Source organism: Danio rerio, chromosome 12, assembly GCF_049306965.1.
Source record: "Danio rerio strain Tuebingen ecotype United States chromosome 12, GRCz12tu, whole genome shotgun sequence".
NCBI classification, from domain to species: domain Eukaryota; kingdom Metazoa; phylum Chordata; class Actinopteri; order Cypriniformes; family Danionidae; genus Danio; species Danio rerio.
This window is the reverse complement of record NC_133187.1, coordinates 28,572,907-28,590,090: the sequence shown is the minus strand read 5'-3', so window position 1 is coordinate 28,590,090 and position 17,184 is coordinate 28,572,907. Positions and strand designations below refer to the sequence as shown.

Genomic DNA, 17,184 nt, shown 5'->3' with positions numbered 1-17,184 from the left:
GGCATGAATAAAGCAGTTTGTAGTTTATTTACAAGATAGTTTAGGCAATAAAGTCATCTGTATGCAAAACTTTTCATCACGGTTGTATGAACATGCTGAATATCCAATGAGCTCCTATGATTTTCTTAGTTTTAATGAATTGGAAAGCCCCAACCAATAAATTGATGGGATTGGTTTTATGTTTATGACAGTAGGAACATAATATTTTTTTTGAAACTTTGTTCTATAGACTGCAATTTTATAGAAAATAACTTTGTTTGTTTCTCAACCACGCTCCCAGTGGACCACCAGCTTTGCAAACATTTCCATAGCTGCGTCCCAAATGGCACACTATACACTATGCGCTTATCCACTATACTTATGCACTTACACACTCAACAGCATAGCATATGAATGTAGTGTCATCGCAAATGGAACACTACCCAGCAAACGATTTTGTTTAATAGAGTGTTTTAATAGACATCTGAATGTAGACAGCTTGGCTAAAACAAGGCTAAACTTTTAAAAACTGCTTGCTAGGTAACGTTTTTTTACTAAGCAGAATTTAAACCGTTTCCCAGATGACATATGTCGGTTGCCAAATTCTATTACCAAATAATACCTGCCATGAGTATAATCGCATTCACCATCGGGAGGCGATATAATCACTCTTGTAAAAGAATACTGCTTTCACATTCCAAAATAAAATAAAGTAATCCAACATCAGTGCCCGAAAGCTCCGCCCCTTCCGCTATTTGAGCAAAGCAGAGTCTGTTGAATGGGTGAAGTGTCCAACATTCCACACTTCGTTTTACGGTTGTATTTAAAAGTGCACTTATTATTTTTAGAGTTTTCAGTGTGATTGCACTACTTACACAATTCATACTACAAAATGGCCTAGAATAGTGCATAAGTATGTGGTTTAGGATGCATATCATGTGTCCTTAACCAAACACACCTGATTGAGATCATCAGCATTAGCAGAGACTGAAAGACCTGTAATGGCTGTGACAAACAAAGGAGACATCCAAGACATGCAGTATTGGTGGACCTCCAGGAACATGGTTGAGAAACACTCCTTTAGAGTCATTTTTACACAGCTGTTTTTAGGCAGCCCTAAAGCGAGTCTGTTTCTGCTTAGAGTTCAGTGTAAAGACGCTATGCAGTATTCAACGGTTTATGCAAATACACATTTTTGAAAGTTTATCTTTAGGTTTGAGTTCTGCGCCACCTTTGCAGTGTAAATATGCTTCAAATTGATGTTGACTAATGAATTTTCTTATTTCCAGCATATTTAAGCCCATGTTAAGCATGTAAACACATTTAAAAACTAGATTTTACCCAAAGGTAATTTTTGAAATGAATCTTCTGCCAGTCAGCACATATGAGAGAGAGTGAGTTAAGCTTGTGAATAAGGTCGGTCTCACCTCAAACATAAACACGCTAAAGTAAGCGCTGACAAAGTGAAGCTGCACACACTGTTATCATAGCACAGGTATGACTGCGCTCTCTGACCTTATTTAGAAGAGCCCAGTTGCACAGAGCAAGATTATCTCAAAATACACACTCGCATAGTCTCACATGAAGGCCAGACACACAACATGCATGGTCAGATGAAAGTACTCAAAGTCGCCCTTGCTCAAAAACACACTGTATATTCCTCATGGTACAGTAACACATTAGTATTAACACCGGCAACAATCAGCAATCATGCTAAGTGTACATTAGCAGTGTGTTTGTGCTTTATGTGAACACTTCTTCAGTGAATAAAGGAGACAGCCTGTTGCAACTAATTAGCTTCTTAGCATTGGCTGGATAATGATGCACTTGTGAAGTGTCGCTGTTAGCAGGGCAAGTGGCGCCAATGCCATCATTACACAAGTGTGAGCACGGACTCCCAAAGGACAGGAAGCGGGAAGGAAAGCATGGGAGAGCTAGGCGACTGAGATGTGGGAGTGTGAATATTGTATACTTACAGTACAGTGAACTTGTTATGTAACTCATTGATGTTGTGGCCTCTAGGTTCAGCCATGGTCCTTCTCAAGCAAATAGGTCTGCATATACTACTCTGAAGTGTCTTTTTGAAAATGATCAGCTGAGAGCACCTAGAGGGCACAGTTTTTAGCTTGTTGGTTGCGATTGTTGGTGATTTGTGTCCCGCCCCTTCTGAACTGTAATTGGAAGATTGTGTAAAAAGTAGCCATGAATCCATTCAACTATTTTTATGCACATTTAGGTTATGCGCATAAAATTTGTTGATGGAAACGCCAAGACGTGCACCAGTTTTGAAAATGTGTATGTGTATATCTGGGTAGGATAAACTTTTTATTTAATAAGAAGAAATTGGCATGAACTATGATGGAAACACTTTTAATGAACAAATTCCAGTAAGCACATAAAAAAATCATGTGACTTTGTTATAACAGATCATGTGATAATAAAAATGTGTGAATGGACAAGCTAGCAGGCTGACCACACTTTAAAACATCTGAAATGCTGTTTTGGTCATTCTAAAATGCCTTAATCATTTCTGTATTAATGTTATTATATCCTTAATTACTTCCAGAGTCATCAAGAGCATCTGTGCTCCGTGTCTGATGCCTTTAAACACCACCACGTGTTCATTATGCATCAACATTGCCTTCTGAGGTGAAAGTAATTTATTAAATAAAGAAAAGATTGACGCAGCTTTTCCTACCACAGCAAATTCAGTCTTTACTCTTGATACTTGATGCTAGTTATTCAGAAAGTGACAATTTTGTTCTCTTTGACTTGTTGGATGGAAAAGCTGCTTTATTCGCACGTCTTTTATACGATATTCCAGATTTGTGCATACATTTTACTCACATTTTTGGATGGAAACATAGCTATTGATGGCCACAGCATTTCACCAAGCTCTCGAAAGAAAACACTGCAGCAGCAGTATAGCCCTCAGCATGAAATAGCCTCCAAGTGCCTCATCACATTTTTAAATACAGTATGCAGGACTTTCATTTAAGACAATTAAAAAAAAAAATGCTAGCCTCAAGGAAAAAAAACACTTTGCAATATCAGCTACTAATTGTATCAGCCAGTATGAATATTAATTTTAGACTCTTTTAGGCTCTTTGATTACTTTCCAGTCATATACACATTTACAGAATTCTCCACAATTTCTGAGTTAAGTAGAATTTCGCAGTATTACACCAAAAACAAAAGCTTAAGGATTTGAAATATTAGAATTAACCATACTTGGTCCTGGAGGTCCAGTGTCCTGCATATTTTAGTTTCAACCCAGGGTCTCCCCGACGTCTTAAAAAGAATTAAACGTTGATTAATCCATTATGAGAAAATTAAGGCCCTTAAAAGGTACTAAAAAGTCTTATTAATGTTTTTAAAAGATATTAAATATTGTTTAAGCTGTGTCCAAAGTGTTTGACTTAAAAAATGAATCATTATATATAGTTTCTTCCTAATATTAACAAGCTCCTCCATCCGGGTGATGTCACGTAATTTGCAACAAACGTGGGAAGGTGATGTAATGCTCTCCACAATGCGAAACCATAGAGCAAAGTAGACTGCAAAATGGGAAAATGTAAGTTTGCGTACTCCTGGTCGGAGAAAGATGAAAACAAACACATGATTTATTCTTTCAAGCTTTGTTTCTTCCGAGCTTATTTGAGTTCTGTTGCATGGTTGTGCTCCATTGATTTATTTAACTACAACTGTTTATTACAGTAAGTTAAAGGTTTGACACTGATTACAACTTGAAGTGGCGATGAGGTCTTAAAATATTCTGAGAAGGTCTTTAAAAAGTCTTTAAAATTTATTGAAATTAGCTTTAGGTTTCCTGCATATACCCTGCAACCAGCTAATCAAGCTCTTTCTAGGTATACTAGCTTCCAGGGAGGTGTGTTAATGGAATTGGAAGCTAAACTATGCAGGGCACTTGGACTGAGTTTGTACACCCCTGTTTTAAAGTGAAGATTTTAGTAAATATAAAAACATTATTATTTTACTGGGATGCTGATTAAGACTGTTGATTCAATAATAAAAGATCAGCCATGTTTACTTTTAAATGTAGATTTTTATCTGCCTCTAATAAGAAACTAATTATCAGCTCCTCTGTGTTGGCTAGAACTTTAATATCGGCGCATCCCCTGGTTTCTCATCTCTCTTCCTCTGACATCACGATGCGCATCACATGAATGCTAAACGCTTTGCAAACTGGGCCACGCTGTGCTCCATCTGCCTCTGTTGCCTCGCTCATGTCTCATTGGGAACAGGTTGCCCCCTACAGGCCAGAGCAGAGAGAGCCCAGCCTCTGAAAAACAGTCACTGAATGACATGAGCCGCATGTGGAATCGGAGTCTTTCTGCTCACTCCCCAGACGGCCAGAGATGTGTGCGGTGACCGGCTTTTGTTTGATGTAATGGCTCTGTCTTGTTGTGGTTAGTGTGTGTGTGTGCAAAAAGAATGCTGGGTGTGGATGTGGTTTAAAGCTTGTGATGCTGCATGTGTGCGTTTGCCTGTGGAAAAAAGTTTGTGCGCAATAAAAAAAAAGTTATTCAGTCAGAACGTGTATGGTCCAGAAGGGTTTGCTTTGTTCTTCCAGTCCTGTATTGTTATTTTTTTTTTAGTTTTGGAATACAAGGTACAAACAGAAGTGTGTGTCGGTGTGTATTGAAGCTTTGGTTTATATATAGCCCATTTCTAGTGCAGGGTGTGTCTTCATTCACTTTAACGTTGCTTCAGTGTGTATACATACTTCAAACTATCACAAATCCAGCTTTGCATCATGGAATTGTTAGAGATGCTACAGTTCAGATTTGACAGTTTTTGACAGAGAGATCTGACAGGATCTATTCACTTAGTAGGTTTGATATCTCATTAGTAGGGAAATTAATTTAAAAACTGAAAAAATAAACATACACACATTTATACTAGTAAATAAATAGACTCTCGATGGGCTAAAAATCTGTTCTGTATATGCAGATGGGCCTACCCATTAGTTCAGTGTGTCGTTTTTTTAGTAGCCGAGTTGCAGAGATGTTGGCATTACTCACATATGCTAAAACTTAAATAATGTTTTCAATGCAAATGAAAGGATTTTTGTACATTGCACAAATTTCATCACAAGCATAGTAGTGGGAGTACTGAATGCAGGAATCAAGAAATTTGTAAACTCTGCACACCATGGTTCATTTATTCAATCATTTTCCTTCCTCCACCAACTATTCCAGCATATGTTTTAAGCAGCTGATGCCCTTCCAACCACAACCTAGTGCTGGGAAACACTCATACACTCTCCCATTCACACACACTTATACATGGACAATTCAGTTTATTCAATTCACCTACAGTGCACGTCTTTGGACTGTGGGGGAAACTGGAGCACCCGGAGGAAACCCAAAGCAAAACAAGGAGAACATGCAAACTTCACATTGAAACACCAACTGGTCCCATCAGGACTTAAAAAAGCAACTTTCTTTCTGTGAGGTGACAGTGTTAACCACTGAACCACCATGCCACCCTACCATAGTGTACATTAACCAAAATGTGTTTAAACTCACAAAAAAGTCACATTAGTAAACTTTTAGCATCAAAAGATGTCAGAGCAGAGATATAGGTTCCATAATGCAAGCTGAAAGTGTAATGGGTTACTTTTCATTTACATATTTTAGCATATGAATATCCTATACGTATATGGAGTGTGTAAGGCATTGAATGCACTATAGGTAATGATTAAAAGTAGTATATTCTGGGATTAAGGTGCTGCTACATCATATAGTTGCTCATGTAATTGTCATACTAAATCTTTGAAATTCCATCAGACAAACATTTTATGATAAATTACTTTGAAAATGAACTGCCCATCACTGTAAAAAATGCTGAGTTCCTCACAATTCCTTCATGTTGTCCTAACATAAATCTATTAACATAATTCATCAATTTTCCTTTGGCTAAGTCCCTTTATTTATCATGGGTCACCACAGCGGAATGAACCGGCAACCTAAATTGCATACACTGTAAAAAATCTTATTTTACCATAATTTTTTTAACGTAAAATAAAACACCTTAAAATAATGGGCGTTAAATGACAGAAATTTACTGTAAAATAACAAACATTAAGTTACAGAAATTTACCATAAAATAACAGACATTAAATTACAGAAATTGACATAAAAAATAGACATTATATTACAGAAATTTACTGAAAATTACGATTTAAGGAAATTTCTGTAATTTAACATTTATTATTTTACAGTAAATTTCTGTAATTTAACAGCTGTTTTTTATGGGGGATTTTCCGGCACCCAAGCTGCCAAAAAACTACTCCATAAAAAACAGAATTTTGATTTACAGTGTATGTTTTACGCAGCAGACACTCTTCCACCCACAACCCAGCACTGGGAAAATTAACTTAATTGTTTTATGTTTAATCCACTTTATTTTGTAAAAACAATTATGTCGTCCCCAAAACAACTTTTGGTGTGTGTTGTTTCAACTCATTTTAAATAAGCAATTTGAACAAGCAGAAAAGTCATTTTTTGAGTGATCTTTTCTGGACAAGCCCATGTTACAAATGCTGAAAGTTGTGTTAAGCACCAAAGTTTAGAATTTAGGGTTTAATTTAATTGGTTAACACTACTATGAGCAGCAGGAACATGCCTTAGCAAGCACTACTAATTAGTCTTTGCAGCTGAAAAGCAACAGTGCAGTGTGTGCCTGTTGTAATGAAGGTTAAAATAAGCCGACGCAGCATTCTGTCGTTATGGTCGAGCCACTCAGGGAGAGTGTTATGATTGGACATTCCACGCATAGCTTCCCTCACCAGGGTTGGAGGAGCGAACTAGAAGCAACTCCTGGACGAGTGAAAAAACCCAACTATCCACTCTTACTGTAGCCTCCTTCTAAAACAAACACTCAATCCTCTCACCGCAAAGATAGCTTTGGAAAAAAGGCACGTTCTTAAGCTGTGTTTGCAATGGAAACCCAATTACAGGACTTTTTTTTGTGGAGATCACCCACCTTGTGTTGTCATAATGTTGGTTCAGACAGGTATACAGCCAGTTACTTTCCATACAAAGGTGAAAACTAGTCCAGCGATGCAGAGCTCAGGATTCAGGGAGGTAAACGTGCTGGTCGCTGTGAAGAGGAAAGCATGCTGTAATTTACCGCTCTTGTGCCCCCCTCAAGATCGCTTCGTTGGTGATAAATCCCATGAACAGAATCCTGAGCGAAGTATCAGTGTGCCCCAGCGATTATTTTCTTACACCACAGGCCACAATGATTAATATGTTCAGCAGAGAGGGTTCCAGAAGAGAGACAACTCATGAAAGATTTAATGCACTGTTTGCTCTTTTAGCGCATTTGATAATCTAGCTGGCTAATTCTGAGACTTCAAAATGTAAAAATCCATATTTGACCCAAATTTACAAAGTGTAGCGTTTTCTGTTCTATTATGCGTTTTAAAAATGCTAATTTATTCCTGTGATGGCAAAGCTGAATTTTCAGCAGCTATTACTATATTTAATAATAACGCAGGATAACTTCCCCTATTTTTATATTTAGATTACCTTTGTACTCGTCTAACTTGTTTCAGTTAACCTTAAAAAATAAGTAATTTAATAACACTTATAAATGTAATCCAGCATCTCAAAATTATTCACAATGTTATGATGTCTATTTAAATGTCAAATATTTTACAAAACAGTAGTAGTGCATTGATAGACTATTTTTGTCAACATATGCTTCTTGTTTAACTCCAACTAAGGCGCATTCTGATTACATACCCCTATATACATTTTTGGAGAGCACCAAATACGTCCCAGGAGCTACAATTTTCTGTTTTCGCGAATCCACAAAAGGCCATTGTGTACACTTTTTCAGATCTCAAATTTTTCTTGGGAGGGCCATTTGCATCTGCTGTTCTCGCGTAAATCGACCAGAGGCTGCTATTGACTGACTTACTGACTGAATGACTGACCAATAACCCCACCCACCCCTTTCCTGAACCCAACCAAGTGTTTTAAAAACCACCAACTGACCCGCCCACCCACTTCACTAGATCCAACCTACAGTGTTTTTAAAAGCAATCCAGAAAAAAGAACAGGCCTCGCCTGATTTTCACTACTTTTTCAGATTTTACCACATTTTCTCCCTGTTATTTACTTGTTTGTTTTATTTTGGGCTTTTGCCTAACCTGCATACTGGAGCCATTCTTCGCCAGACTCAACTTCACTTTGTGTCTCAAATCCACCGACGTACACAGCGAGTCACTGGACAAACTGTTAACAACAGAAAATCCGTCCATACAGAAGTAAGCTGTCAGCTGGTAAGCGCAAAAAGGAACAGCTACATAATTCGCAATTTCCAGAAATAGGGCTACATATGTAGGGCTATAATGAGCCTATGTTGCCTAAATCAGGGGTTCCCAAACCTTTCAGCTCACAACCCCCAAAATGGCAATGCCAGACCCAAGTCTATTCATCATTTAAATTTGAAGAACACCACTCTAAGATCATCCTCCATGTTCAGTTGTGGCCTGTATTTATTTTGAATGTACAGTATGTAAGTGCTGTAAAGGTGTCAAAAAGTTTAACTTGGTGCAATAAAATCTATGTGCTGTGTCTTTAACGTAACGTAATCACCCCAGGGGTCACAAAAAAAAGAGAGGCTGATGGCTTTTTATTTGCATTTTGTTTTTTTTTTAAGTAACTATTAGCTACATTTTTCTTGTTCTGTAGGTTTTGGATAAATATGGTAGTAAGAATACTTTAATGAAAATAATTAGATTTTTGAAAATCACAAAGCCTCATTGTCCTGCGACCCCCACTTTGGGAACCACTGGCCTAAATCACTGATTGTACATGCTCTTGAATAACCTCTACATTGAGATTGAGAGGTCAAGTAGCATGTTCTTAGAGGCAAAGACTCATGGGAAACCTGCAGCTCACCTTCCTAAATGACAAATCAATAACTCTTGTCTGCCTCGGAGTCTCATGTGTCTTTTATCTGAGCTGGAAGAAAGTTCGATTTATTATTTAAAGGCTTCATATTTGATGCACTGTACTGCTAACAAGCATTTGAGCTCTGCACAGGTGACTGGAGATGTGCATGCACTCATTTGGATCTCGCTTTTAGAAGCATTTATCAGTGTGTCTTGACAGATGTCACCACAGCGCCCTAGGGAGCATTAAGGGATCCCAAGTGTGTTTGCTTTCAGTAGATGATTTGGAAAAGTCACCTGGAGCACTGGGAATACTGGGGTTATCATACAGGTACAGAGAAGCAGATTGGAGTCCAGTTTTGGCCCAGTCAACATATCGCTTCACTGGGTTGATTGTAAAATCCATAGATGAGGCATAGCTGGAAAACTGATTGACCAGTAGGAATGTAGACTCATTAGGCTAATGGTTTCATAGGCTGACATGACATATTCATAGTGCTGTGCGTGCCGACAACTTGCGCAAAGATCGCTGATGGTTTCGAAGGAATGTCGATGTTTGTGTGAGGGTAATTTTTTGTGATATTTTAGGAAGTATGAAGTATATTTAGCAATAGTTTATGTAACTACTGTGAGTAATAGTAGAGCCTTGGCCTTAGCACACAAGCTAAAAATACATTAAGATGTAGTTCCATTTTCCTGTTCTTTCTCTATTTGAGGTTTTAAAAATATATGTTAATTGTGAACATTTTGATTTTGTAAATGTTTTTAAACACTGCATATCAAAATTTAAACAGCTTTCCATTTTAAATATTCTTTTATTCATTTTCTTGTCGGCTTAGTCCCTTTATTAATCCGGGGTCGCAACAGCGGAATGAACCGCCAACTTATCCAGCAAGTTTTTATGCAGCGGATGCCCTTCTATCTGCAACCCATCTCTGGGAAACATTTAGAATATTTAAATATTCAATTTATTCCTGTGATTTTTTTGGTGGACATAGTTGCGGTCGGAAGTGATCCTTCAGAAACTTTTAACAGTATGTTTACATGGACACGATTTTAATACGATTAAGACAATACTCTGATTAAGAGTCTATCATTTAAACAGTGATTTTTGATGACCTCAATCTGACTAAAGTCATAATCGTACTAAACAGAAATCAAATTAAAAACATGTGGAGTATGGCGATTTTAGTCGTATTTTTGAAGTACAGCACTGACATGTAAACACCGCAATCAAACTATTACCGTTGGATGGTATTTTCGCCACATTTTGCAACAGTATAATTGATACACACACTGCAGTTTGACATTATTCCCCTCACCTACCGAGGCAGTAAAGGATCACACACAGCTGCATAGCGAAATGCAGAGGTTTTTCATTCATATAGTGTGCGATATCAAATTTCATTCATAAAAATAAAATACTAAAATAATTTGATTACTGATGTCCATGTAAATGTAGTCAATTATTTTGGTATTCTGGTAGCATTTCTTATCAGTGTTTAACATGGTTGTGCTAAAAACTATTTTGTAGAATCTTTTTTTTTCCAATTCCAATGAACAGGAATTAAAAATTTATTATTAAAAATAAAATATTTCAAACAAGACTAATGGCTTTACCTTCAAGTTCAATTCAATCCATGCTTACTAAATAAAACATTAATTTTAATGGACTGTGTGAGAAAGCAATCTTAATATTTAACATGTGGCCCAAATTATTGAAATTATTAAAATTTTTTATTATAAATATGTGAAATATTCAATTTCTGCATTAATCAGGGTTTCTGCAGGTTTCACAAAGTAATATTTAAGACTTTAAGACCATCATGAATGCAATTTTAGACTTATACAGGGCTAAATGCTAATGATTCTTTTCGAATATCCTAGTTAGACAACATTTTCACTTGCCCTGTAAAAAGTGTTAAATTTTAATACATTTAATAATAATAATTTTGTTTTGAATATTTTTTGTATTTATAAAAAAAATCCATTCACACACCCTATAACCCTTACCAAGAATACGCTGTAAAAAAAATCCTGGTTGCCTTAAATTTTTAAGCTGCATCGAATTAACCTTATGACTCCATTGAACTTATATTATGTTAAACTAACCTAAAACAGTTTGTTTAATTTAAATTAAGTTAGAACAAGAATTATAAGTTACAATGAACTAACAAAATATGTTGTCATGACTAATTGATCATATAATTATTACAGTGTAGAACAAAACATAATTGTCAATTACTTCAGTCTACAATAATAATAATAAAAATAATAATAATAATAATAATAATTTATTAATAAAAAATATAGATCAGGTCAGTATCCCTATAGCATTAAATGAATGGAGAACTTTTAAGCAAATGTTATTGTAAGGAAAGTAATTAAAGGATATTTTAAAAAAGTTTTATTGAGATGGATTGTTTGTTGTTAATGGCCAGATAGATGAACAAAGAAAAATTAAGATTAAAAATATTTAAGACAACATTATACATTATACTACAACACATTTCAGTAGATTTAAAAAAAAAATTTGCTTTTTAGATTTAAGACTTTGTAAGAGCCAGCAAATACCGTGATTAATGTTATATTTATATTTATTTATATAGTTTTTTTTAAATAGTTGAAAAAGTCACAGGGGAGATAAAATAAATAATAGAGAGAAAAAGACGTTAACCACAACATTATCTAGATTTATTAAACAACTACAGCATCAATCTTCTGATTTCTGACCAAAAAACCTAAATAAAAATATGAGTAGCATATTTGTTTTTTGTACAGTAACATTTCTATTTAAAGGTGTCAATGTTGAATGTTTTATCCGGTCTCCTACGCGTCTTTTATTTAACAGTTTGTTCTTCCTGTGCCTTTACACAGTTTCAGTTTACGGCTCCTGCATAATGTGAGCTATTCCTTTCTCTGTAAAGCGTTTGTTTAGTCACTTTTCCTGTGTGTACCTCCTGAAGGCTGTAATGAAATTTCTCATGTGGAACGGCGGAACAAGGCTCGTGGCTGTTTGTCATGGATCATTCGCAGTGAGCTCACACACACACACTCTCCACTGTCCCTTTACTTCCGTCTTCTGCTGACTAGCCACACCGTTTGCTTCCCTTGGCTGAACAGCCTGATGGGATTGGTAGCATCTCCTTCACAGTACACCGAATTGACTGTTGTGGCGATCCGTGCATCACTCGGATAGGTTTGACAGAACTTGTGGCTAGTGAGCGATGGGACTCTCTTTACGATCGCATGATTTTTTTCCCCATTTTGTTACAGGCGCCATTTTTACAGCCAGTGACTCTCAGCTTTAGAAGCACCACAGGTTTTTGGTCTGATCCATGACCTTAAAGCTGAAGATGAAGTGCGAGATAGAAAGAAACAAAGAGGTTAAGAGGTTTGCACATGCCCTGCACAGGTGGAGAATGAAAGTACAGGCCAGAAAAATAAAAGAAGATTGAGTGTGAGAGTGAGCGAGCAAGAGAGAAAGAGAGAGAGAGAGGGTTGGTTAAAGAGTGCAACAAAAAGCACAAAATCAGCTGAATGTAAATGTGCCAGATAAGCCCAGCAGAAGAGATATGGTGTGTGTGTGTGTGTGTGTGTGTGTGTGTGTGTGTGTGTGTGTGTGTGTGTGTGTGTGTGTGTGTGTGTGTGTGTGTGTCTACGGCCAGCCCCTGTGCTGACTTTGCTCCTCTCAAAGGAAAATTGATTTGGCCAGAGAGAGGTACTTAGATGAGTGGAAAAGAAGAATGACGGAGAGCTAGAGCAGTGAGAGAAATGAAGAGAGGAGGAGGACGGAGAGGAAGGATTTCTGGTACACCTATCTTTCCCTGTGAAATGTACACCAACTGTGCACGATCAAAATAGTTCACACATATTACGGCAATAATCACTGTTGTCTTAGGCGTTATTTTCAGTTCATGTGATTCTCTGTATTGGAAAATACCATATAAAGGATCAATTCGGCCAAAAATATAGATGATGTAAACAATAACAATGACCCTGATGTATTTCCTGTTTTACATTTTAAATTTCCATAGCTTCTGAGACTTAAAAAGTACCATGTAATGATAAATAATGTTATAATAGCTGTTATAACATCAAGTTATGATTGAATTGCCTCTTGTTACAGATATAAAACAGTTTAACAACAAGCAGGAAATGTTCATGAGCCAATTACATCACCACATTGAAAATATCTATAGTCAAAGTTTGATTTATGGTCTTCTATGGGGTATAAAAAAGACATTTGAACAAATATTCAATGGTTTTAGTCCAAAACATCATTGAGCCCCTCTGACTTAAATTGTTTTGGACACCACTGACTTTCATTGAATGGAAAAAAGCAGGCATTTAAAATAAAATCTTTGTTTTTTTTTGTTAAGAATGATCAATATGAGGGTGAGTAAATGAGAGTTTTCAAATGAGTTAAGGCCTGTACACATCCAAGGATGATATCGACAAAGTCAGTCACAAACAATAGTGACAAACTTGAAGTTTAAAAGGATTTGTAACGGGTTCCTTTTTTTGATCGATATATAAATCTGAACATTGCGTTTGATTTATGGATGCTCCATTAGAGGCCTTGTCCTGCCAGCACTTACCTATAACGAATGAGAACCTGTTGGGCGAGCTTACCACTCCGTCATCCGCTGTTTTAATAGAATGTCAAATCACACTTAGCCTAGCATGCAAACACACACATTACTAATTAAGGCCGTCTGGCCTGTTACAGAAAATCAATGCGTTTCAGCTCGATCCCTCTCTCTCTGCTGAAATGGAGGTCAAACAGTCCCTCCTCTTTGTCAAAAAACTAAAGAGGCATTTAATCGTTACAAAAGTTTTTTTTTCAGTTGCACATATATAATTTCTAGATTCTATAATCTCCAGAATCCAACAGGTTCAAATGAGAGGTTTCATTTAAGATAAAATATGTGCTTGTTTGAGCTGCCCAGGGTTGTGTTTTATCTCCGTTATTATTCATTTTATATACAAATTCATGTGTGAGGTAATTTAAAAATAGATATTGTAACGGATACAGATGATACCGCTTAGGTGAAGGAAGAACACAGGCTTGACTTCTTTTTAGACTGGTGTGAAAATTCAAACCTTCTCCGAAATATTCCTAAATCTGAGGATGGTTATTGATTTTAGAGAGAGAGAGCACAAAGCAAATCTCCTCCCACATTAATTAGTTGAGGAGCAAATTTAGTTCGTAACAAATTATAATTATTTGGGTGTGATGTTGGAAGATAAACCTAAGAGGGATGTATGGACGGTCTGTATAAGAAAAAAAGCTTCAGCATTGTACTTCCTAAAGCAACTATTGTCTTTTAATTTTGACAACACATAGTTGATCATGTTTTATAGTGCTTTTATCAAATATATTGCAATCTTTTGTGTGAGCCCAGAGAGGTCACTGGGGAAGGTGGTAACAACAGCCAGTAAGTTGTTGGGAATAAAACTAAAAAGCATTGATAGTTTATACAAAGGAAGAGTAGTAAATAAGACTATCATGATTGTCAATGATAAGAGACACCCTTTATTATACACTTTCCAATTGTTATCATCAGGTTGTAGATATTGTGTTACCAGATGTGTAAGAAATAGGATACAATGATCATGAATACCTCAAGCAATTAACTTTTTAAATTCCTCCTCTTAGTAGCAGTTGATGGCCAATAGACTGGATTTATTTAGAGTAGTTGTACCGTGTTTTATATGATTTATTTACATAAATGCCAAATGTGAAATGTCAGATGTCTCGGTGAGTGAATGCTTCAAATTAAATTTCCCTACAGCGACAAATAATGTTAACCAATAAACTGCATAACCCTTTTTAAGTTTTATCTGGTAAATTATTTCACCATTACAGAACCAGAGTCATCATTTCACGATGGAGATGATCTGATAATATGTGACTGTTTCCACATTGCAGGACCGTTTGGCCATGAATGGCTTTAACACGAGCCATTCTGATTTATTGATTCAATCTGGAGTGATTCTTTGTCTTGTTTCTCTGGCTCCCTGAAAGACACAGGAACTGCTCCACTACTATTTGGCATTTAATTGAATTATTCCCTCAAGCGCACTTCATCTCTCTGCGTCTCTTCAGTCATCTCTCCCGCTTTAACAATTGGTTTCATCTGAGCTGCTGTGTCTCTCTTTAATCATGTCTGCCTCTATCTTGTAGTCGTTTTCGCAAACAGCATCTTTTCTGAATCTTGAGGGTTTCATCAACCCTTCTGTGGTTTTCAAGCTCCATATGTTAGCATTCTCCTTAAGTGTTGTGTTTTCTCTGTCTGCAGTGAGTAACTACAGTCATGTGCTGGAGGGCCAGTCAGACTCCGATGATGAAGATAAGCTTCACATTGTGGAGGAGGAAGGGAGTCTCCTGGACGGGGCTGACTGTGACAGCGTGGCCCCTGACGATGACCCCAACGGGACCGCTGACCCTGACGGCAGATGGGACGATGGTAAGCCCGTCCTGTTGTGACATTTTTAATCAAGAAAGTGCTGTATATATGGAGTCTCAGTTCAGGTTCACCTGATCAGACAAGTTTCTCAAGAAGTGTTTACATAAGAGACAAACCTGAGTTCAAAAATAGACAGACGGAACAGAGCGCAAGTGCCTCAAGAAGCAAATCTTTGAAAAGGCAAACTATTTTTAAATTGACACGCCGTCTTAAAATGTCAATTTTGTGGCAGGATGCTCAGAACACAGTACTAAACTTGATGCAACCACCAAAGACATCTGTCTGAATGTCTATGGCTTTAGTTGTGGTGCTTTATCTGTCTGACAGACAAAACACAGCTCACTGTCATTACAGTAGATAAAGCATCTTTAGATGTTAAAGAACCCCAAAATACATGATATAATATATAAGGCAGTGTTTGATGAAAAATACGTAAATGTAAAAATAATCACAGAGAAAAATAAAAATCTATAGTCAAAAGGTTTCCACAGCAGTGCTTCCCACACATATTCACTGATACATTTTAGTTTTAAAACAGCCTTTTACAATGAAAATGATCCATGTCCACACTGCTGTTTCACCTATTGTTTCTGAACAGCCCTCCAACCACACTACACCACTGAAAACACACATCACCTGACCACACACACACTCTGGCATGCACTGCAGCGTATGCTCGCGTCTGAGCTCCAGGCAGTCAGCGGGTGCTTTGAGCACAGCTCCCCAGGTGAGAGCTGTGCACGTCGGACTGTTCATCAAGAATCTACCGCTGGATCTAATCTCACTATATTTATTAAACGTGATATTTAAATTTATATAATTAATCTTGTCTATATCTAACGACATTTCCCGACTTTGGTTTTTTAGATCACATTTTCATTTGACTGTTAAGATATTGAAACAGTATAGCCAGGATCATGTGAATGATGTTATAAACTAAACTGTTCCCTTTGAAAATTTACCCGACGTATCCTCGGGAGTTTGTTTTCCATATCAAACTTGCAAAGTCTAAACTACAGGGAAAGGATGCAAGACTGAACTTTGTGGGAGATTCCCAGCTGCCATTTCTGTGTGGAGTTTGCATGTTCTCCCCGTTCACATGGGTTTACTTCAGGTGCTCCGGTTTCCCCCACCAAAGAAACGTACTATAGGTGAATTGAATAAACTAAATTGTCCGTAGTGTATGAGTGTGTGAATGTGAGAATGTATGGGTGTTTCCAAAGAAGAATTAATGAATTCATTGCCTTAACTAATATCTCTAACACTGCGTTGAGCAAAATTTTAGAGTGATCAATGCGAGGTTGTGTTGTTATGGTGATTCATAATTAAACAATAGGCTTCGTCATACAATAATCAGTTATTTTATCAATAATAATCAGTTAAAATTTTAATAATTAGTTATTTTATTTCATCACAACAACCTACACAGCATTGGGACACTTAAAAAAAAACTTTTCAGATCTTTAGCAGTGAATTGTCACTACTAGCATAATTGGATTTGCGACAGAAGATTCCAAACTTGCTATATTTAAATATTTATCAGCATTCACTGTTGGTTTGCATGAATAAGTCACATTTATACCACCTCAAGAAGACACATGAAGAGACCTGAAATGGCAGTCAGTAAAAATTTTAGTCAGAAGAGGTCAAGGTATTCCTCTCATTAGAAACCAAGCACCAGAATTAGGCTCGATCCCAATTCTAACCCTTAGCCCTTGCCCTTACCCCTACCCCTCAGTTTGCACGTTCACTTCAAGGGGTAAGGACATCACAATTCTCTTATGCTTGAAGGCGTAGGGC

The 17,184-nt window shown here is 36.9% G+C and overlaps 1 protein-coding gene and 1 long non-coding RNA gene across 3 annotated transcripts in view; one reads left to right on the top strand and one right to left on the bottom strand.

The window, feature by feature from the left end:
- The window catches only part of LOC141376810 (uncharacterized), a 100,661-nt gene that overhangs the window by 47,965 nt on the left and 35,512 nt on the right, over positions 1-17,184 (bottom strand). The window contains exon 3 of the long non-coding RNA XR_012388033.1: positions 6,991-7,107. This is a non-coding gene — a long non-coding RNA (uncharacterized lncRNA). The remainder of the gene's footprint in view (positions 1-6,990; positions 7,108-17,184) is intronic.
- Positions 1-17,184, top strand: part of zeb1b (zinc finger E-box binding homeobox 1b) — a 101,451-nt gene that overhangs the window by 61,784 nt on the left and 22,483 nt on the right. For both annotated transcript variants that reach the window (XM_021480009.3, NM_131709.1), the window contains 1 exon segment: positions 15,217-15,384. In XM_021480009.3, coding sequence (XP_021335684.1) covers positions 15,217-15,384 — 168 coding nt within the window.